Source organism: Urocitellus parryii, chromosome 1 (genome assembly GCF_045843805.1).
Source record: "Urocitellus parryii isolate mUroPar1 chromosome 1, mUroPar1.hap1, whole genome shotgun sequence".
NCBI lineage: Eukaryota > Metazoa > Chordata > Mammalia > Rodentia > Sciuridae > Urocitellus > Urocitellus parryii.
This window is the reverse complement of record NC_135531.1, coordinates 93838288-93860763: the sequence shown is the minus strand read 5'-3', so window position 1 is coordinate 93860763 and position 22476 is coordinate 93838288. Positions and strand designations below refer to the sequence as shown.

The 22476-nt window shown below is 35.3% G+C and overlaps 1 protein-coding gene across 6 annotated transcripts in view; it reads right to left on the bottom strand.

Annotated features, from left to right (window-relative positions):
- Positions 1–2242: 2242 nt before the first annotated feature.
- The window catches only part of Matr3 (matrin 3), a 31878-nt gene continuing 11644 nt past the window's right edge, over positions 2243–22476 (bottom strand). For 5 of the 6 annotated variants that reach the window (XM_077800767.1, XM_077800779.1, XM_077800775.1 and 2 more), the window contains 13 exons: positions 17395–17456; positions 16235–16276; positions 15815–15927; positions 15433–15485; positions 13885–14010; positions 13261–13386; positions 12946–13113; positions 10713–10844; positions 10137–10180; positions 9664–10039; positions 7004–7370; positions 6403–6524; positions 2243–2677 (listed from right to left, as the gene is read on the bottom strand). In XM_077800767.1, coding sequence (XP_077656893.1) covers positions 2627–2677; positions 6403–6524; positions 7004–7370; positions 9664–10039; positions 10137–10180; positions 10713–10844; positions 12946–13113; positions 13261–13386; positions 13885–14010; positions 15433–15485; positions 15815–15927; positions 16235–16276; positions 17395–17456 — 1782 coding nt within the window. In that variant the 3' untranslated portion in view covers positions 2243–2626. The remainder of the gene's footprint in view (positions 2678–6402; positions 6525–7003; positions 7371–9663; positions 10040–10136; positions 10181–10712; positions 10845–12945; positions 13114–13260; positions 13387–13884; positions 14011–15432; positions 15486–15814; positions 15928–16234; positions 16277–17394; positions 17457–22476) is intronic. The other variant, XM_077800776.1, reaches the window with a different exon arrangement.

Below are 22476 nucleotides of genomic sequence, written 5' to 3'. Positions count from 1 at the left end.
TATTTTTTATAGTAGATGGACACAATACCTTATTTGTTTTTCGGTGGATACATCATCTTTGTATGTGGTGCTAAGGATCGAACCCAGGCCACACGCATGCCAGGTGAGCGCGCTACTGCTTGAGCCACATCCCCACCCCCAATACCTTAATTTTTAAATTTTATTTTTATGTGGTGCTGAGGATTGAACCCAGTGCCTCACATGTGCTAGGCAAGCACTCTACCAACTGAGCTATAATCCCAGCCCATGAGGCTGGCTTTGAACTTGTGACCCTCAGGCTTCAGCCTCCTTGGTCACTGAGATCACAGGCATGTGCCACTGTGCTTAGCTAAACCCAGGGTATTTCTAAAAGCTTTCATCCATTTCCAAATAAGACTGAAATCATGACAGGGAAACTGTTCTTAAACTGTACAACCAGAAGGTTTAAGTGGACATGTGCCAGTCTGATAAATAGATATTAGAAATGTACATTACTAGCAGCTTATTTATGAAAATTTAGGAATTCTAAATGTTATCAGAAAAAAACTAAACATCTTTAAATCTAACAAAATCTACAATGTTGTACATAATGCTTTCTTCAGCTGCTGTTAGTTAAAAATGGAATAAAACAAGAGGGTAATTAGTAAAAGATAAAATTTAAAGTGAACTGGCAAGGATTTTTTGTGCATGTTACATTAAAATAGTAATCTACCCTTCAACCAAGGATACTGTAAAAAAATAAAGAAAAATTTAAAGGGGGGGGAGGGCTGGGATTGTGGCTCAGCAGTAGAGCCCTTGCCCAGCATGGGCAGGAGCCGGGTTCGATCCTCAGCACCACATAAAAATAAAGGCATTATATTGTGTCCATCTACACCTAAAAAATAAATATTTAAAAAAAGAATAAATAAATAAATAAATGGGGCTGAATGGGAACTGGAGATTGAACCCAGGAGCACTTTATCACTGAGCTACATATATCCCCAGTCCTTTTTTTTTTTAATTATGAGAAAATAAAAACTTTATAGGCTTTCACTAAGTCACCAATTTTTGAGGCTGGCCTCAAACTCCTCATACTTCTGTCTCCCAAGTTACCAGGATTTGGGATTTTTCAAGCATGTGCTGCTGCATCCACCTGGAAACCATAAAATTTTACCCAACTATTTGAAATATTGTTTAATAAACTTCAGCTAGGAGTTTCAAATAATCACTACAGGTTTTATTTTTAAAAATTAAAAAAAAAAAACTTTAGAAAACAGATAATTCAACACCAAGAATTCCTACATAACTATACTGAAAGGCTAGCAGAAGTAATTCTTGTTACTTCATGTCCCAATTCTATAAAGGTATGGACATGACTAAACAAACTTTGCAATTTCTTCACCCTTAATGCTTTAAACCATCCCTCTTAAAAAAACAACAACAACAACAAAAAAAAACCCAAAATACATTTTAGTTATGTAACAGGAACAAGAAATCCACCAGCACCAAAAAGTTTAAAATTCAGATCTTTAGTAGCAGTCTTTAGAACACTCACTCTAGATTAAAAAAGTAATAATTTGTTAAAGCATGCACAAAAGTGTAACAGTGAATAAAAATCACAACTGACAAATATATTGGTTAACATTCCAAACATGTATAACCAATGAACATGGCCTAGGATTTTTTTATTGGTATTCACTTCAGTAACTTGAATCCACAGATATAAGCAGTAAATAACCAGAGTTACAAGTAAACACAGATTATACATGCAAATTTTTGTTCACAAAGGTCACATGTGCAGGTACATGAATTAGAAGCGTGCGTCTAGAATTATGGCCAAACTTTAAAATGCAGAAATGTTGAAATTACATCTTGAAAATATGAAGAGATGGTCTACACACTTCAAAAATCAAATATTGCTTATACCAGCGATGTATGACAGCTATAGGATTCAAGTGACAAGCAGTAGATCTCAAGAAATTAATACTGGTCAAAGAGAACGGGAATATTTTTACATTTCACTGAAAATACATTGACTACTAGAATACAAAACCTAGCAGGAACTCAGGGAAAAATTACAAAATCTAAAGCCAATTACTTAATATTTCTTATTACCTAAACAATAGCATGACATTAAAAGAAAACTGCACCTGCATTTGAATTGCCAATTTCACATGAAGTTCTTTAAATGAATGCAACCAAAACAGCTTCAAACTCCAAATGAAAAGTCTGCAAGGCTCAGATTAAAATGTGGAATGTTTCAGATGAAAGTAATAAAAATACAATTGTTTTTGTTCTTTATTGAATGGAATCAAAAATTGACATTTCTTTGAAGCTTGGAACGACTAGATTTCATTTCTCTGAAAGGTTCTATGTTATCTTTTACTTAGTGGTGCAAGTTGTCTTAACGTAGCTTATGGAGTCAGTCTCTACAAAGTACTTCTGTCTGTTGCCATTCTGATGAAACAAAAACTATTCTTCATTAACTTAACCGTATGTGTATTTTTTTTTGCTATAACACTTAACACATGAACAGACATCTATTATTTTTCCACTAAAACAAAAGAGTACAATAGTTTTCTTCTAACTATCAGTATTGTATTTAAAAAAGGTTAACATTAAAAACAAAGAACCATTGTTTTCTTTGAAATTAAGCTTCTTGAACATATTAAGCCTCCTTCTTCTGCCTGCGTTCTTCTGCCAATTTATTCAGAAATTTCTGAGAAGAAAAAAAAATTATAGAAATTAAGGCATGAAGAAAAATATTAACATACATTAATTCTAAAACATTCCATCCAAGCTTAGGGACCTGAGTAAAATTTAAACTAGAAATTTATTAATACTTCAAGAATGAGTTTATTCTTAAGTATACAAAACTCAACTGGTTCAGGACACCACAAATAAGGCATGGGGAAAAAAATGATAAATGTGAAAAATGGACACTTCAATTATGCAATTAACCCTAACTTTTATAGATGAAAATACAAACAGTCACATAGAATTGGTGCTACTCCAAGAACATAGATTAATTAAAATGGCATGCATTTATTCAATGGTCTTAATTGTTAACAAATGTTTTCAAAGGAATGGTAATAAATATATAAGGCTTGTGGAGCACCAGGTCTTTGTTGCAACTAGTGCTCAACTAAAGCAGTCAGAAACAATACTTAATAATCATGCCTGCGTTCCAATAAAATTTTATTTTCAAGAGTAGGCACTGGGCCACAAATATAGCTTGATGAGCCACCGCTAAACGTGAGACTTCTAGAGTTCCTAGACATGAGCTCTACTGAAGACACCAATTCAAGCACAGAAATAATTTAAAAATCTAATCTAAAATACCAAAAGTTGGGCTGGGGATGTGGCTCAAGCGGTAGCACACTCGCCTGCCATGCATGCGGCCTGGGTTTGATCCTCAGCACCACATACAAACAAAGATGTTGTGTCCACTGAAAACTAAAAACAAAACAAAACAAAACAAAACAAAAACACACAAAAAAAAAACTCTAAAAAATAAAATTAAAAAAAGATGAAAGCCATGATGTGTGGCTTTCCTTTAATAAATAAATAAATAAAATACCAAAAGTTTAACTTCTTTTGTCGAAATGTGTCAACTCTGGTTACTGCAAATTGACGGGAAGCTTATAAGCTATTATATCCTTAAAGAGAAAATGAACATGAATAACCCCACCCCACAAAACACCCAATTATCAATTTATCATATATTAGCAAGGTACTATATTTCCTAATAGTTGACAATTTCTTTTTCTTTTCTTTTTTTTTTTTTGGTATTAGGGATTGAACCAAGGGTGGCTTTACCACTGAGCCACATCCTCCAGCCCTTTTTTTACTTAGACAGGATCTTGCTGAATTGCTTAGGGTCTCACTAAGTTGCTGAGGCTGATTTTGAACTCATAATCCTCCTGCATCAGCCTCCCAAGCCACTGTGATTACAGGCATGTGCCACCATGCCCAGATGACAAAATTTCTTTATTTGTAGTGCTGGGGAGTGAACCCAGGGCACTGTGCATAAGAGGCAAGCACTCAACCAACTGAGGTATATTCCCAGCTTGACAAAGTTTCCTTTAGATGAATAAAATAGAAATGTATTTTATTCATGTGGTGCTGAGGATCAAACCCAGTGCCTCACACATGCAAGGCAAGCACTCTACCACTGAGCCACAACCCCAGCCCTGACTGGGGCTTTTTTATTAAAAAGTTTCTTTTTAATAGAAGGAAACAATGAAATGAGCCATCTCCAACAGACCAAATATGAGCACCTAGAAACCACTTTCATATTATTCCTATACTAATTTAATAAGAAACAAAATCCCAGTGGCTTGGGAGTCTAGGAGAATTTTGAGTTCAAAGCCAGCCTTAGCAACTTAGTAATGCCCTGTCTCTAATATTCATCCATTCGGGCTGGGATGTGGCTCAAGCGGTAGCGCGCTCGCCTGGCATGCGTGCGGCCCGGGTTCGATCCTCAGCACCACATACAAAGATGTTGTGTCCGCCAAAAACTAAAAAAAAATAAATAAATATTAAAAAATTCTCTGTCTCTCTCTCTTAAAAAAAAAAAAAAAAAAAAAATTCATCCATTCGCCTGTTTGTTGTTGGCAGGCCTTTATGTGGTGCTGAGACTCGAACCCAGCGCCTCACACATGCAGGGCAAGAGTGCTTCCACTAAGTTTTCTAACCCTGAACAGCTTAAAATCAAAGAAAGCAACAATATTACACTAGGTTCAGTGGCATGGCACATGCTTTTAACGTGCAGGAGGGTCCTGGGTTGAATCCCCACTATACACATACACGCACAAACACAACTGCAGTTACTGCTGAGAATAAACACCATACTTTTGTCATATCCATAATTGTAAGAGACATATAGGTAGCAAGAATAGTTATATTCAGGCTTGGGTTGTAGCTCAATGGTACAGCACTTTCCTAGCAAGTGCCTAGCACCACATTAAATATAAATTAAAAAATAGTTATATTAAAAAGAAACAAAAGTGATGTAGGCAGGAACAATAATTCTAAATAATTATCCATCTAGTCAACATAGAAAATGTTTTTGATAACTGACTGCTGTACAGGTTGAATGTCCCTTACCTGGACAGGTCCTAGGGATTACAAGTATTTTGAATCTCAGATTTTTGAATGTGCGCAAAAGCGTAAGGAGATATTATGCACTGTACAAGACCCATGTCTAAATAAAAAATTATATTTTATTTTATGAATACCTTATGCACATAGCCTGAAGGCAATTTCTTTTTACTGTATGGTGCTGGAAATTGAATCCAGAGATTCATTCATGCTACCCAAGTGTTCTGTCGCTGAGCTCTGGCTCCAGCTCCTGAAAGTACTTTTTTATACTTATAGCATCATGTTGGTTCTCAAAAGTTTGATGTTGGATTTCCATATTAGGGACACTCAACATGTTGAGGGCTGTAGCTCAGAGGTAGAGTGCTCACCTTGTATGAGAAAGGCACTGGGCTTTGATCCTTAGCGCCACATAAAAATAAAAAGTTACTGTACATCTACAACTTAAAAATAACTGAAGAGTAGGCTGGGGTTGTGGCTCAGTGGGAGAGTGCTCATTTAGCATGAAGGAGGCACTGGGTTTGATCCTCAGCACCACATAAATGTAAAATAAAGACACTGTGTCTACCTAAAACTTAAGAATAAATATTAAAAAAAAAATGGAAGAGTGTCATTACTAGGAAATAATGTTGGTAAAAAAATTACATAGGGACATGGCATTGTACAAAGTTGATAAAGCCTTACATCATCTCACTTGGAATTTAGACCTCTAGCATCTACACATATTACCATGTGTTTTTTTTTTTAATTTTTAATATTTATTTTTCAGTTTTTGGCGGACACAACATCTTTGTTTGTATGTGGTGCTGAGGATCGAACCCGGGCCGCACGCATGCCAGGTGAGCGTGCTACCACTTGGGCCACATCCCCAGCCCGTGTTTGTTTATTTTTGGGTACCAAGGATGAAATCAAGGGTATCAAAACCACTGAGCCACATTGGGTCTGTTGTCTTCTTTTAAATTTTGAGATAAGGTCTCCTTAAGTTGCTGAGGCTGGCTTTGAACTTGTGATCCTCTCCTGCCTCCCTGGGAGTATAGGTATGTGCCAAAAGGCCCAGCACATTTTGGGTGTTTTTAATTATAACAGATAATTTATAATATCGCTAGATATTACTAAATTTTCTTTATTTAATTGGAGTGAACTATGAAAAGAGGCTCAATAGATGTTTCTAGAATTCATTAAACTGCTTAAAGCCCATCAATTGAAAGAAAATATCTTCAGGCTAAAGCACTGCACTGGGTCCAGAAACAACACATTTATTTTACTTATCTCATTTTAATTCTGTAACTTAAATGATTTGTTAGTTTTCACCAAAGAGCTCTCCTCTTTTAGATTTAGCCTTACCTTTAATTTCTGATAATGAGGAAGGCTGCTGCAATGAGTATTCTTTGCAACTTCTTCATTTGTATAAAAGAGTGAACACAGCTTACAGTAAAACCCTGTTTTAGGTATCACATAGTCTATACCTAGAAACACAAACATACATTCTTACAAATTGAGTAGTCTCAAATTGTTTCTCCTATCAATATAACTTGAATCAGACAACGTAACTGTGGGAAGTTCCGTATGTCCTATGCTATAAACAAAATAAACCCAAACCCACAATAAATAGTTTAAGATCCCACCTAACTGTATTCTTAAAAAATAAAAGACAGAAATATAATACAGAAACACTAAACAAAAAGCAATGAGTAATTTTCTGAAAACTATGAGCAGAGAGAACACTGTGGAATAATAACATAATACAAAATCAAGAGACATGTGGAAGAAGAAAAGAGAATATTATTACTTAGATGTACAAACTATTCCCCACTGGAATAAACAAATCAAAAAACCCACAACAAGCTAGTTTAACATACTATCAAAGCTTATATTAATAAAAGCAAAATTTACATATTATTTTAGTAAGGGGGATAAGAGGGAATAACAAAGCCTTAAAGCTCACCAACAGGAACATTGGGCTGGTATGGTCCAATTCTATACTCATCTGGGATTGTATAGTCTTCCTTATTTTCTTCACTTTGGCCATCTGCATTTTCACTTGTATCTTTGTTGGGGTCATCAGCAGCCTCAGCAGATTCAGCACCTGGTTCTGTATTTTCCTCATTTTTTATTCCATTTTCCAACGCAGCTTCATTTTCTTGATCAAGTTCCTCGATCTTGTCCACCTTAATTTCAACCAAACCATCATCATTTTTGTCACCAGATTTAAATGCCATGCCCGATTTACGAAGTTTCTGAAGTTCCGAATCTTCCTCATCACCAACCTCATCTAGAGTGACAAAACCTTCCATACTCCCTGGGAAACGACGCTGTTAAGAAAGACAAATTTACTCTGCAACAATTATCCTGCAGCATCCCTTCCATTTGTTTTACTTGAACGGAAAGGGATAGCGCGTCTTTTGTCTTTATTCAATTCTCTCAAAATGCTAACCTTTTCCTTTCACTCCCCCCAAATCACGTGTAACTTCTTTTTTTTTTGTGGTACTGGGGATCAAACTAACTCAGGGACACTATATCAATGAGTCACATCTGCAGCTTTTTATTAGGGATGGGGTACCAAGTTAGATTAAACTCAGGAACACTCAACTACTGAGCCACTATTTTGTATTTTATGTAGAGACAGGGCCTGAAATTCTTAGCACCCCGCTTTTGCTGAGGCTGGATTCGAACTCAAGATCCTATCTCAACTCTTCTGAGCTGCAGGGATTACAACAGGAGTGTGCCATTATGCCTCCCCGCAGCTTATTTGAGATTTATTTTTTATTTTGAGGGGTTCTGCTAAGCTGCCAAGGCTGGCCTCAAACTTCGGATCCTCCTGCCTCGGTCTCTGGAGTTGTTGGGATTGCACCATTGTTCTTGGCACTGATGACTTTTACGACAATTTAGTTTGTTTCAAATTTAAATAATGGGTCTGGGATGGGTTTTAATGGTAGTGCTCTTACCCAGCATGTGAGAATCCTTGGACTTGATTGTAAGTACTAGAAAATAATAAAGAATAGGGCTGGGGATGTAACTCAATGGCAGTGAGTACTTCATCAATAGATGTGCCAAGTCCTGGATTTCATCCCCAGCACAAAAAACCAAAAACTAATGAAAGGCCTGACTCATACAAAGAAAGTAATTGATATAAGACTATTCATTTCCACACTTTCTGAGACTATTAAGCAGAACCGATTTGATAAAAGCAGTTGAGTAACATTCTCTGCAAGATAATACCTTGCAATACAACTTTTGTTGAGAAAACCCCTCAACTTTGATACAGTGTAATCATTAAGAAAACAAGTTCTGCTGCATGACTATTTAGGTTTAAATTTTGGATCTACTATTTAGAAGCAGTACAAACTATGACAAGTTATTGAACTTCTCCAGAATTCAATTCCCTAAATTTAGAAATGGAAAAGGGCTGGAGAGCGTAGCTCAGTGACAGAGTGTTTAGCTAGTGTCCATGAGGTACCAGGGATTCAATCCCCAGTACCACAAAAACAAAAACCCTGATTTATGGAAAGGGGTTTAATAATGGTACCTACTGCATGTTTACTGTGAGGATTTAAATGCACATATATAAAGAGCTTAGAAAAATTTATGGCATTTATTAGTGCTCAATCATTAACTTTCTACAAGGGTAAACATTATTACACAATGACTATATACTTCAGGCAGAATAATAAACTAATATATAAGCTGTGTGACCAAGCCATTAAAACTTACAGATTAAAAGGAAATATTAAGTCTTCTTTCATTTTTGGCACTGGGGAATTGAACCTGTGAGTGCTTAAGCACCAAGCCACATCCCCATCCTTTTTTATTTTGATACAGGGTCTTGCCAAGTTGTTAGGATTATGAACTTGCAATCCTCCTGCCTCAGCCTCAGAGTCACTGAAACTATGGACATGTACCACCATACCTGGCAGTATTTCTTTTCTTTTTTTTTGAGATGAGAAACTCAATGTTGCCTAGGCTAGCTTCAAACTAAAGATCCTTCTGCCTCAGCCTCATTCCCAAGCACCAGGAAATACAGGCATGATACCACACCATACCCATCTTAAGCCTCATTTCACCACGTCATCATTTTATCACATTTTACCCCAACATGCCAGGGTTGTGGTACTGGGGATCATTTTACTTTTTAGCATGTAATAAATTTTTATATTTATATCTTTATATATAACTTTTCTAGTAAAATTGTTTTTAAATCAAAGTGCCTACTAAGCCCACATTTCTCAAATAGGATAAATTCTTTAAATTATGTTTGGTCAGTTAACCTACTGCAAACTCAAACCCCATCTTTTTTTAATATAAGCTGTACTCTAAGGATGTCCCACGAGTACTTTTATATGACCACTATAATACAGAAGAATATGTAAGTTATGACTCATTACTAAGAAGTTCTCTTTTCAAATTAGCTGCTTCTTTGTTAGAACTACAATAAAATGTTCTATTTATTTATTGCAGAGATTTTACTTAAATGTTTTTATATCTTTTTGTTTTGTTTTTCTGATACTAGTAACATACTTCTCATTATTGGGCCCTGCTTCAGTAAATAATCTGAAAAAATTATATATATTTTTGTATAAAAACAATCCAATATAAAACATTATTTACCTTTTTAAGCTTTTTCTTTGCTGCTGCTGAAGCACTTGCATTTGCATCTTTTTTTACAGCTTTATCTGAAGGTTCCTTTTTCCCATCAGAAGTCACATCACCTAAATTAGCAAGATCAGTCTCATCTCCCACAGAACTGCCACTTTCTAGAAGTGCTGCTGCTTCTTCTTCATCTACAAGTAGCTCATCTTCAGATTCCAGAAGCATATTAGGTTCCTGTTCTGTCTGGTCATCCTTTGTATCTTTCTCACCATCTTCACCTGACTTCTCTTCTTGTTCTTTACCTTCAGTTGTACTTTCAGTCTTCTGAGAACCATCAGTTTTAGATTTCTTATCACTTGGAGATTCTTTGCCATCTGGAGAATAAGATCTCTTTCTGAAATTAAAAAGATGCACCACAATGAATTTTGGGGGGTTGGAAAAATAAAAATTTAACATACTAATGCATATAAAAATATAAAAAATGAAATTACCGGGATTTGTCTTTTTTCAGTAAGTCAATACCTCGGTTGGGAATCTAAAAAGAGAAGAAACATTTTGCAGATGTGAAATAACTGCATCAACATATACTCATTTATAGAATATATGATCATCCATATACTAATTTATAGAATATACGATCATCCATTAACATTTGGTGGCCATCCTTACATAATTAACTCACTGAATCCCTGTTACCATGCCCAAGATCTCAAACTGAGGATACTCAGTTCATCAAAATCACCTAACAAGAGTGTATAATAAACATTCTGGTAACAAGCTGTTCAATCAAAATTTTAGTTATAAAGACACTTCTGCTACTAGAGAAAAACCAGAAAAAAGGGTGTTGTCTTTCAATAATCAAATCTTATAAAAATCTGAACAAGAATGCTGTGGTATCAGTTGGCTGGGCACAGTAACATGCACAAGTAGCCCACCTTCTTGGGACTAAGGTTGAGGCACAAGGACTACATGAGTCCAGGAGTTAGGGGCCAGATTGCGCAATACAGCCAGAGTCTGTCACTTAATATATTAAGTTTTTTAATGATGAGAAATCAAGCAGTACATACCCTCAGTACTAGTTTTTTATATTTCTCAGAAAGGTCAACCTTAACACATCTCCCCTGAAACCAAAGGGCTTTTTTCAGACAATGGTCAACCATTGCCATTGCATCTTCTCTGGTCTCCATCTCAATAAAGGCCTAAAATAAAAAGAAAACCCATTAAGGATATCAATTCTCAGAATTGTACAGTAATATTTGTTCTATTCTCATTAGGAAAACTTTTTTTTTTTTTTAAAGAGAGAGAGAGAGAGAGAGAGAGAGAGAGAGAGAGAGAGAGAGAGAGAGAGAATTTTCAATATTTATTTTTTAGTTCTTGGCGGACACAACATCTTCGTTGGTATGTGGTGCTGGGGATCGAACCCGGGCCGCACGCATGCCAGGCGAGCGCGCTACCGCTTGAGCCACATCCCCAGCCCCTCATTAGGAAAACTTAATCGTTAACATAGCAACACTTTAAAAAAAAACTGAGCCACAATGAAAAAAGGCAGTGGACAACCTATCAGGTTTATGAAGTCCCTAAAGTCACTATAGCATCAAACAAAACCATTTTTAAACTGGGTGCAGTAGCTTGGGAGGCTGAGACAAGAGGATCACGAGTTGAAAGCCAGCCTCAGCAAAGTCGAAGCACCAAGCAACTCAGTGAGACCTTGTCTCTAAGTAAAACACAAAAAGGGCTGGGGATGTGGCTCAGTGGTTAAGTGCCCCTGGGTTCAATCCCTAGTACCAAAACCAAACAAACATAAAAACATTTTTATGCAGTCTTTCTATAAAAGAAATTAAAAATAAATAAATAAACCTAGTAGATATTAACACAAATAATATAAGAAAAATTTTAAAAATCTAGAAAACTCAGAATGTTGAGCTGGAAAACAGTAAAAGGACACTCTCCAATTTTTTTTTTCTTGGAGGGGGGCTGCTGGGCATTGAACCAAGGGTTGTCTTCTAGTGAACTGACTTCAAACCTCTGAAAAAAAAAATTTTGGGGGGGGGGGAAATACCAGGGCTTGAACCCAGGAACACGTAAGCATGCATGGCACCACATCCCCAGTCCTTTTATTATTTTTGGTGATGGGAAATAACTCAGGGGCACTGGATCACTGAGCCACATCCCTAGTCCCATTTGTATTTTATTTAGAGACAGGGTCTCATTGAATTGCTTATTATCTTGCTAAGTTGCCAGAGGGTGGCTTTGAACTTTTGATCCTCCCATCTCAGACTTCAGAGCTACTGGGATTATAGGTTTGTGCCACCATACTGTGCCATGGCTATCCCCGGCCCTTTTAAAAAATATTTTATTAGAGTGGCTGGGGCTATGGTTAAGTGGAAGCACACTTGCCCTGCATGTGTGAGGCACTGGGTTCGAGTCTCAGCACCGAATGAATAAATAAATAAACAAGCAAGCGAATGGATGAATATTAGAGACAGGGCATTATTAAGTTGCTAAGGCTGGCTTTGAACTCAAAATTCTCCTTCTAGACTCCCAAGCCACTGGGATTATAGGATGTGTCATAGCTATCAAATCTGGAATACAAGCATGGGACAATTTAGCCATTATTTTCAGATTTGGAAAAGCCTATAATATAGAATACTTATAAAACACTCTTAATGAGACAGGAGCAATAGAGAGGTGCTAAGCAACTCAGTGAGACCTTGTCTCTACAAATAAAATAGGGCTGAGGATGTGGCTCAGTGGCCGAGTTCCCGAGTTCAATTCTAGTACCAAAACAAACAACAAAACACCACACCTTCAAACAACGTTAGTTTGATTAGAAGTGGGTGTTATCAATTTGGTAACATAAAACAAAAAGCCAAACTGCAGCCTGAAATTGCTGGGATTATAGAATCTCAGCAAACCTGGAGACTGAAGCAGGAGTATCACACTTTGAGGCCAGCCCCAGTCAACTTAGCAAGACCCTATCTCAAAATACAAAAATTAAAAGGGCTGTGGGCACAGGGGATGTAGCTCAGTGGTACAGTTCCCTGAGTTCAAAACCAGGACTACACAAAACAAAACAAAAACTAAAAGCTTTTTATTATCAGAATTTATTCAATGCTTTGTATGCATACCTACTATGGGGAAAAAAATCTCAGTCATTATATGGCTAAGAAGACTTATATGTATTTTCTTTTTGGTACTGGGAGTCGAATCTAGAAACTTACACATTACACAATGGCTCAACCATTAAGCTATATTCTCAGCCAAATGAATATCTTAAAAAGTAATTTATGTATTTATTACCTGACTTTTCATCCTCATCAATATATAATTCTTTATTTTCCCATACGGCTCAGCAAGCTTAAGGACAGCACTATCAGAATAGCCAGAATGGGGTAAATTGCTGAGATGTATCACACGTCCAAGCTCTTGCTTTTGATCAAACTTCTGATCTGGCTTTCCTTCAGGTTTCTTTAAAAGGGGAAAAAGGTAAAGTAAACTGTTGGTCAATCCTATTTTTTTAAAACAGCAATTTAAAACAGACAAAGTTAATAAAATGATGTATTGAGAGGTTACCTATACATAACCTGGAGGGTTAGGGGAGGGGGGAGAGGATACCTTTATTCTTTTATACTTCTGGGATAAATGAACTCTCACTGGTTTGCCAAATACTAATGCTGGTGTGGTTGTATAATAATCCACTGCAGCCTGAGCATCTTCTGTTGTTGCCATTTCAATAAATGCCTAAAATTGTTTAAAAAAAAAAAGAAATTTTTTTCAATAAGATGATATTTCCAACATTTCTAGATGTTACATTTCATCACTGAATAGGAAGCACTTTCAAGAAATGTAAACAAAAGACTTGTGTTGACAATTTGCTGTTTTTTTTATTAAAAGTTACCAGAAACTATATTCATGCTATAAACTATTTACTATGCTAGTTGCTGAAAAATGATTTAGCATCATTTGACATAGGTCTAAAAAAGTTTTCCAAAGAATTTTACTTTTACTGCCTTTATAGTAGTATAATAACAACACTACTACTTACAGATCACTATATACAAAGTTTCTAATAATCAATTACTACTAGAATATTATTTGAGATATTCAACTATTGGCTTTTCCTTTATTACATTCCCAGTCCATGATTTATATACATGGATTTCATTCCTTTTCTGATTCAATATCAATTCAGAAAATACCTTAATGGTATTAGTAAACAATGCTTATTTCAATTCATACCTCATTAATTTTATTTAGAATCAGATGATTTGAAATGACTCCAAAAGGTTCCACCAGCTGCAACAGTTGGTACCTCAAGTTTTTCCCTCGCTGAAAATCCATGATGTGAACAACTCGGCTAGTTTCCTATTCATTGGGGAGAAAACTCAAGTCAGTGTGTGTGTGTGTGTGTGTGTGTGTGTGTGTGTGTGTGTGTGTGTATATTTTATATATGGTACTGGGGACTGAATCCAGGCACAGAGCCACATCCTCAGCCCTTTTTACATATTTTATTTAGAGACAAGGTCTCAATGAGTTGCTCAGGGCCTTGGTAACTTGCTATAAGGCTGGTTAACCACTCAAGACATCAAGTTGCTTGAACTTGTGATCCTCTTGCCTCAGCTTCCTGAGCTGCTGGGATTACAGGTGTGCCCAGCTATAAGATTTTAAAAAGCCAACAAGAACCAGGTGCAGTGGTAGACTGCTGTAATCCCAGAGACTTGGGAAGTTTAAGTAGAGGCAGAGGCAAGAGGATTATAAATTCAAAACCAGCCCCAGCAAGTTAGCAAGACTCTTGTCTCAGAATAAAAATCTGGAAGTGACCCAGTGGTTAAGAACTCTTGGGTTCGGGCTGGGGATGTGGCTCAAGAGGTAGCGCGCTCGCCTGGCATGCGTGCGGCCCGGGTTCGATCCTCAGCACCACATACAAAGATGTTGTGTCCGCCAAAAAGAACTCTTGGGTTTAATCTCCAGTACATATAAAAAACAGAAACAAAAAACCCAAGCAAAAAACAAGCAGCCAGGGGCTGGAGCTCAGTGGTAGCATGCTCACCTTGCATGAGTGACAATTAAAAAAAAAAACAAGCAGCCAGGTGTGGTGGTGCATGCTTATAATCCCAGCAGCTTGCAAGGCTGAAGCAGGAGGATCATGAGTTCAAAGCAAAAAGGAGGTGCTAAGCAACTCAGTGAGACCCCGTCTCTAAATAAAACAAAAAACAGGGCTGGGGATGTGGTTCAGTGGTTGAGTGTCCCCAAGTTGAAAAAAATCCCCAGTACCGACAAACAAAAAAAGATAAGAGGGGACTGGAGTTGTAGCACAATGGTATAGAGCAGACTTAGCAAGCTCAAGGTTCTGGAGACTGAAGAAGTAAAAGTAACATGAAACACATCATCCATTTGAATTTTATAGTCTAATTAACCACAAAAGTATTTAACGTTCCAGAATTTTAAAACTTCATAGCAATTAAATTTGTCACTGTAATAAATTCTTTCTGCTTAAATTCAAGTGGTTATAATGATCACCAAGGTTTTCAGTCTCTATTGTCTTTTAAATAGAATGTTGTATACATAACTGGGTAGCAAGTTCCTTAGATGCTAATTCAAGGTGAGATTTTTTTTAAGACTGTGTGGTATACCAGTCATTTAAAAATCTAATGATTTTCAAACTATTTTGACACTCTTCCTATAGTAAGAACCACAATGAAAATTAAATTAGTAAGTATTTACGTTAAACTACACACCCACCCCCAAACAGAAAATAAAATAAAAAGCAATGGCTACATTACTGACCACTCTGCCTTTTTGCATGTGTCTAGGTCCTTGCAGATTTCCGTTTCCAGCACCTTTGGGGGAGGTGGGAAGAAAGTTTATAGTAAGTACACTTTCTATAACAAGCCATTTTAATGAAAAAGTATACATAATTTTCAATCAGAAATTAAAAAACATTGGAGACATGAATAAAGTTCACTAGCAGAATGTTTGCCTCACATGCAGAAGGCCCTGGGTTTGATTCCCAGTACTATTTAAAAACAAACAACCCCCCCCCCCAATATTACAAATACCTGGCTGTTTTTTCATGCCGTTATTTTTTTTTAACAATATTCGAACTTAAATTTTATGACCAAAAAGTAATATGAAAAAAGTTAATATGAATTTCATTTCATATAATTACCCAGATTTCCTCTTGGCCCAACTGCTGGTCCCCCAAGATGAAAGGAGGGGGGTGGAGGTCCCAAAATTCCTGGTGCCGGGTTTGTAGACTGCTGCAACATGAATGGATCACCCCTAGTAATGTGAAGAAAATATGAAAAACAATAAAGAGGTGCATCAGAAGTAAGATTTACAAGCATCCTTTATACAACTATGACAACTTTATTTGAGGGCTTTATATATGACATAACTAGGGGAAAATCCATAACAATAAAAGAGTAAAAGTTACTACACAATTTTATAAAAATTACTTAAGACAGTGATTTTTAATCTCTCAAATTCAGCAATGAAATTCTAAAATATTTATGAATATTGAAAGTTAAACCTGGATTCCTTACATTGATCTCCTGTACAAACAATAGCTTAAAATTTTTTAACTTACATTGTGTGTCCTGTATCATTGTCAGGATTCCATTCTGGGTAGCTTTAAAAAGACCAGAAAATTAACTTTAAAATAAAACTGTCCTTTTCACAAAGTAACCTTGTTTGGCCTCTAAAATAGAGATAATTTATTAGTAAAGTTATCTGAGAGTCTAAATGTTAGAAACATTACAGTTTTAAAGTATGTAATATATTTCAAAAGAACTTCAAAACAGTCCAAATCAATGTGAATCAACTTGTCTGGTATTGCTTGCAAATGTAGGCAATGTATATTGAAACTAAATGATCCCTGTATTTGTTAAATTAAGAGGAAGAAAAATGTTGAACAAAGAATTAGAAAAACAAGAATAGACTGCCAGGTTTTGCTTCCCTAATACTGAGTCTCAAGAACATATATGAGTTGTGACAATAGAAAGAACAGCCACAAGTGAGTGAGGCATATATAAAAATTTCAACTTCAGTGAACAATGAGCATGATGCTGTTTTATGAATTCCACATTGTTATAGCAGCCTAAACTTAGAAACTTAGGTGTTTCAAAAGAAAAGGAAAGGAAAATAAAAAAAAAAAACATGAGGGATTTTGCATGATAAACTAGTAACTTTTAATTAGTCATATCATCTATATTTTTAGAGCACATATTCACTATTATTTTAAAATGCTATCATGAATCTTCTAAGTTTCAAAGGCTTTCATTTAGTTCATTAAAAATTCCACCTGTTGCTGGGCATGGTGGCACAGGCCTGTAATCCCAGCAGCTCAGGAGGCTGAGACAGGAGGATGGAGATTTCAAAGCCAGCCTCAGCAAAATCGAGGCAACGTAATGAGACCCTGTCTCAAAATACAAAAAATAGCTGAGAATGTGGCTCATTGGTTGAGGATCCCCATATTTAATACCCAGTACCACCCCCACAAAAAATCCACTTGTATAAAAATGCCCAATATGTATTTACCTTAGAAATAAAATCAAACCATGAAGTGTCACCATTATGCATCTAATAATCAATGTAAGATTACAGACTTAGATATGCTATCTGTAATTAGTATTGCCCACACAGTAACAATTATGTCGCTATTACAAGTAATATGGTAAACTACCCAAAACCAATAAAGGTTGTTTCTGATTCAGGATAGGATGCTTTAAAGGTATTTCAAACTCCTACATTTCAAGAAGAAGCTGGCATCGGCGACTGTGACTTGCTCCATTGATATGTTGACTCCACTCCTGCAGCAAAGTAAATTAGTAGAATTAACAAAAATAAAGCTTAAAATATTTTCATCTGAACCATTCAAACTCTAGGATGTTAATGCCTATGCAGTTTCATAGGCTATACAAACACTCGATTCATTAAATTACACTGATTTAATTTAAAGCCATTATTCAGTCCTTAAAACTTGATCCTGCCCTCAAATACGCTATGCACATTCTTGGAAAAACTGGATTAATATTAACTTGGTCAACGTACTTAAGAATACTGACACAGAAAAGATATAGAATTTAAAAAGATCAAGAACACTGACCTTGAGATCAGTTAAACATATTAACTTCTGTTGTAGACCAAACAGAAATATTCGCTATTATAACTGCTACTTTACAACATTCTAAATGATAAAATATCCATGTTTGTAAACACTTTTTAGAAAATGTATAAATGTGAATAATTAAATATAAAATCTTTAGTTCCACCCGTTTTGAGGCATGCATGTAGTGAAAAATGCACAATAATTTACATTGCCTTAAAAAGGTAACATTATTTAACAGAAATGTATTCTCTAGAAAATGCTCCCCATTTACCCCAAAATCAACTAACCATATTTCCCAAAAATAGAATAGCAATTTTAAGTAAAGTCTGGGTCCAAATTTTAAACAGGGAAACATTGTGTTTTTATTAATATTTGCTCCACTGAGGCTTTTTTAAAATTAGAAGAACTAAATTCATTTTTATTTTTGGTACCAGAGATTGAAGCCAGTGGTGCATTTAACCACATTCCTAGCCCGTTTACTAATTTTTTTTTTTTTTTTTTTGGAGACATAGTCTAGCCAAGTTGCTGAAGCTGGCTTTGAACTCGCAATCCTCTTAAATCAGCCTCCCAAACTGCTGGGATTACAGGCATGCGCCACTGCGCTCAGCTCTAAATTTGTATTTAATAAATGTTCCTGTCCTTAGGGGGGGGAAAATTCAGTTACCTTTTTAGCCATTATGAGAGGCAAAAAACTGATGTCTGCTGCCAAATTGCCTAGGTTCCACTCCTAAATTGCATGTGACTAGATGTTATTTCTTAGTCCAAAGCTATTTAAATTCATTGTGACAATATTCTCATAGGGATGTTGTGAAAAACAAATGAGTTAATAAAAGGCAAACTGCTTCAGAACACTGGGAAGCACATGGCAAGTGCTCTCCAGGAAAACAGGGTGAATTATCATTGTACTGCTCATAAATCCATCTCATTTTACAACTTACTGACTATTCCCAAATTCCCACAATGAGGCAATTTCTGTAACACCTTTTATACCTACACAGTTATAAGGGGAATATAAATGTAGTCAGGCAATGTGTTTTTATACCTAAATCGAGGAAGGATAGGAGGTCTCAGCTAAACAAAAACATGGTACCAGATTTTTAAGATACGGATTATGAAAAACTTCATAATATTTTATAGATGGAACTTTAACTTTTAAAGAGTAATTTACATTAATTACCACAGTTTATGTACATTCCTATGCCCCAAGGGAATTAACTTAAACCCTGTGAAAGAACTAAGATGGTATCCAAACAAAATGTGGGGAGCTGCTAATTACTATTCCCACGACTATAAAAACTTACATTGTCTTTTAAAAAATAATGGCTAATAAATAGGAACTTAAGATTTCTCTAGCTCTACAATCAGATATTTGGGATATGTAAGATGTCTCACAGCAAAGCAACAGACCATTGATTTGCTGGAGGCCACTTTAAAAATGGCTGTAAGGAAGAGGTGTTATAGGTGAAGTTCACAAAATTCAGAAGAGGGATTAAATACATTTTTCTAAACTGAAAAGTATTTATATTTTATTTTAAAAAATAGAAAAATAAATGGTACCCTATTAGGTAAGTTTCTAGTTCACAGGAAATGGAAAAGGTACATAGCTGAACAGAATTCTATCCAATCCCCTAGGTTCCTTAAAGGTTCAAACTTCATCATAAAAATGTAGTTGGTCTTGGGGCTAGGGCTGAGTGGCAATGCACTTGCCTTGCACTTGTGAGGCACTGGGTTCAATTCTCAGCACCACATATAAATAAAATAAAATATAACTAAAAAAGTATTTTTTTAAAAATGTGGTTGGTCTTTCAAAATGCTGGAAAGGTCAAAATCAGAAAATTAGTCAAGTATTGCCAAAACTCACCCATTTCTAAATCTGCATTTGTTACCTGATCTCTTCCTGTGCGGTTTAAGGTGCAAACTAAGAGTCAAAGGGTTTTTTGTTTTGTTTTGAATCTGTATCCTTAGATTCTATACTAAGGCAATCTTAAGACATCTGAGATGAATAAAGAATAACTTTTAGAATTCAGAAATTTCTGTAGGAAAACTACATTCACCTTGATATCCTTGAGATATCTTAAGTTACATGAAGAATAATTTGGGAAGCACTTCCAGAATGGTAGAATATAGAACAATTTAAGGGCTTCTAAAGTAATACAAAGGAAAAATATGAACTCAAATGACAAGAGAGCAAAAGGGCTTTAGTGGGCAATTTTCCTTAAGTGAAAGGAACTTGAAGGAAGTTTGAGATTGTGTAGAAAAGCAACTTGATGTTCTAAAATGACCTAGAAAGAAATAAAAGTAAGACCATCACTTAAAGTAACACCAAAACACAAAAAAACAAAGACACGCCATGATGACAAATTAAGAGTCTGTTTTTTACTTAAGTTTCTTATTTCATAGCAAGAAGAACTTGTGAGCATGTAAGCTAGTTAACATTACTATTAAGTGGAAATAACAGATTTTCCAAGTTATGCAGCAATACCAGAGAGCAGGATTAAATGCTTAAAAATTTTTCAAAATCTACTTCCACCATAGGAATTTTCTCTACCATCATTCCATGTCAGTTATAAAATCAAGGATCCACCGCTAAAGTGAGTATTTAATTTTTTTTAGTGATGCACAGAAAATATCAGATATGTTTGTTTAGGCAAGTAGAAAACATTGAGAAAATCCATATTTAAACTTCATAAAATTGGTTAAAATATTAACAATTAAAACAATTAAAGGCCTTTAAGATAGTTCTTAAATATATTCAGTACTTTGACAGAATATCAAAACTAGATAGGACCTAAGCATTTTTTATAGGCTAAAAAGTACCTCTTGCACTAGAGTAGGGTATCTTACTCTTGAATCCAAAGTTTCATCAAATATTTAAAAACTGTTCTTTTGTTAATTTAGATCCATTTAAATTATTAGCCCTCTTCAGGAACTAGAAAGTAGCAAAATTCGGAGAAAAATAATAATCATATACAAAAGCAAACTTTTATCTTGTAAGTCCTCTTATAGTTCCCTTTTATGTTTCCTTTTTTTGATATCCCAACAACTTTATGACTCCAGTGGCAACAATTTTTAAGTCCCTTCAGATCACTTTCATTTAAGACACTATAACTACATTCCTTGAAATACAGAGATCTTTTTTAGAACACTGGTCCCAAGACCATGTCCACTATTATATCTTTGTAAACAAAGCAAGAAGTAATGTAGAAAAAAAATTGGAGTCAACAAAGTTAATGTAGCTTTTCATTATATTAATTCATATCGGACCTAAACCTTGAAGTTTAGTACAGAAAACTAAAATTCCATGATATATTTAGTACATCCAACAAAACTGGAAAAAGATATCACTAAAAACACATATCAAATAAAATTTGCTGAGTTTGGGGTTCTATTTCTTAAACAAAAATAAATCTATGAACCTAAATTTTGCCTTTACATTAACTTGTTTTGGTATGGACTAACAAAGACAAAAATGCTAAGATCCAAACAGAAAGGGAGCGATTGATAATACTCTTTTAACAGCATATTAAAAACAAATTCTCTATCCATATAGTTTAAGTCTACTAAAAAATCCATACTCACTAAAAAATGCACTTCAAAGGAATAGATATGAAAAGAAAATGAGCCTTCCAGATGTTACTGTAAAGAAAAACCCTGTAACAGTAACCATCAAATCAGTTTCATGGCAGCAACTTGAATAATCCAGTTAAGCAGAAAACTATACAGCACATCAGGAAAAATGGATGGTCACAGATTATAGATCAAGCTAGTGGGGTACTATATAATGTTGACTTTAAGTCAACTGCAATATACATTGGGGGGAAAAAAACCCAGTGAGAATGCACAACACTGAAAAAGTTCAAAGAGAAAGGACAACGTATTTAAAAGGGCATTTTTGAAAAAGTCCCCATTTTGCCAGATGTGATAATTAAAGTAAAGGAGAATTAGATTTTTTTTTTCAAATGACTATACCAGAAGTCTAATAAGCCTAAGTCAGAAAAAGAATTTGCTTATGAGGAACACAGAGCAGGATACTGTAGTAGTTGATTTATTCAAGTCTCTAAAGGGACAGATGCAATATGGGATAATAAAAAGTGAGTTTTGAAGTATGTTTAAGAAAGTTGTGGAAAAGGAGAAAAAAAATGATGAAAAATTTCAGTCATAGTATGAGAGTTTGTGTTAAAGGGAAATTAAAAAAGAAGAATGAACTAATCTAAAATATGAAACATACGGAAACAAACACCAGGGCTCTACATTAACTCTTTCCCTGTAGCCACAGATAAGGAAAAAAAGAGAATTGTTCAAGAATACATCTTTACTACATACAAATCAGCAATCAAGACAGATGGAGAGCTGAAATCTAGCATCCTAAATGGCAGAGCTCATTGACTGTGAAAAAAATTCTTAATTCAACAATTCAACAAAGCAGACAAAAAACCTGCTTAAATATATGATTAAGAAGAACATATTGATGCCAAAAACCAACAAGATAATTCCAGTGGATGACAGCTTTGTGGCCAGAAGTAATCTAGGCAGATTTTATTAATGTAAAGCCCTGGTTTAAAATGCTCAAAAACAATTACCTTTCAAATAAAGTAAGTGTTCTCAAAAGTATAAAAATTCTTGATCAACTCGGGGTCATCAGACTATAGAATTAGAGTAAAAGATATAAATACAGAATAGGCACTACAATGTAAAAGAAATTAGAAGCATCTGTTGCATTA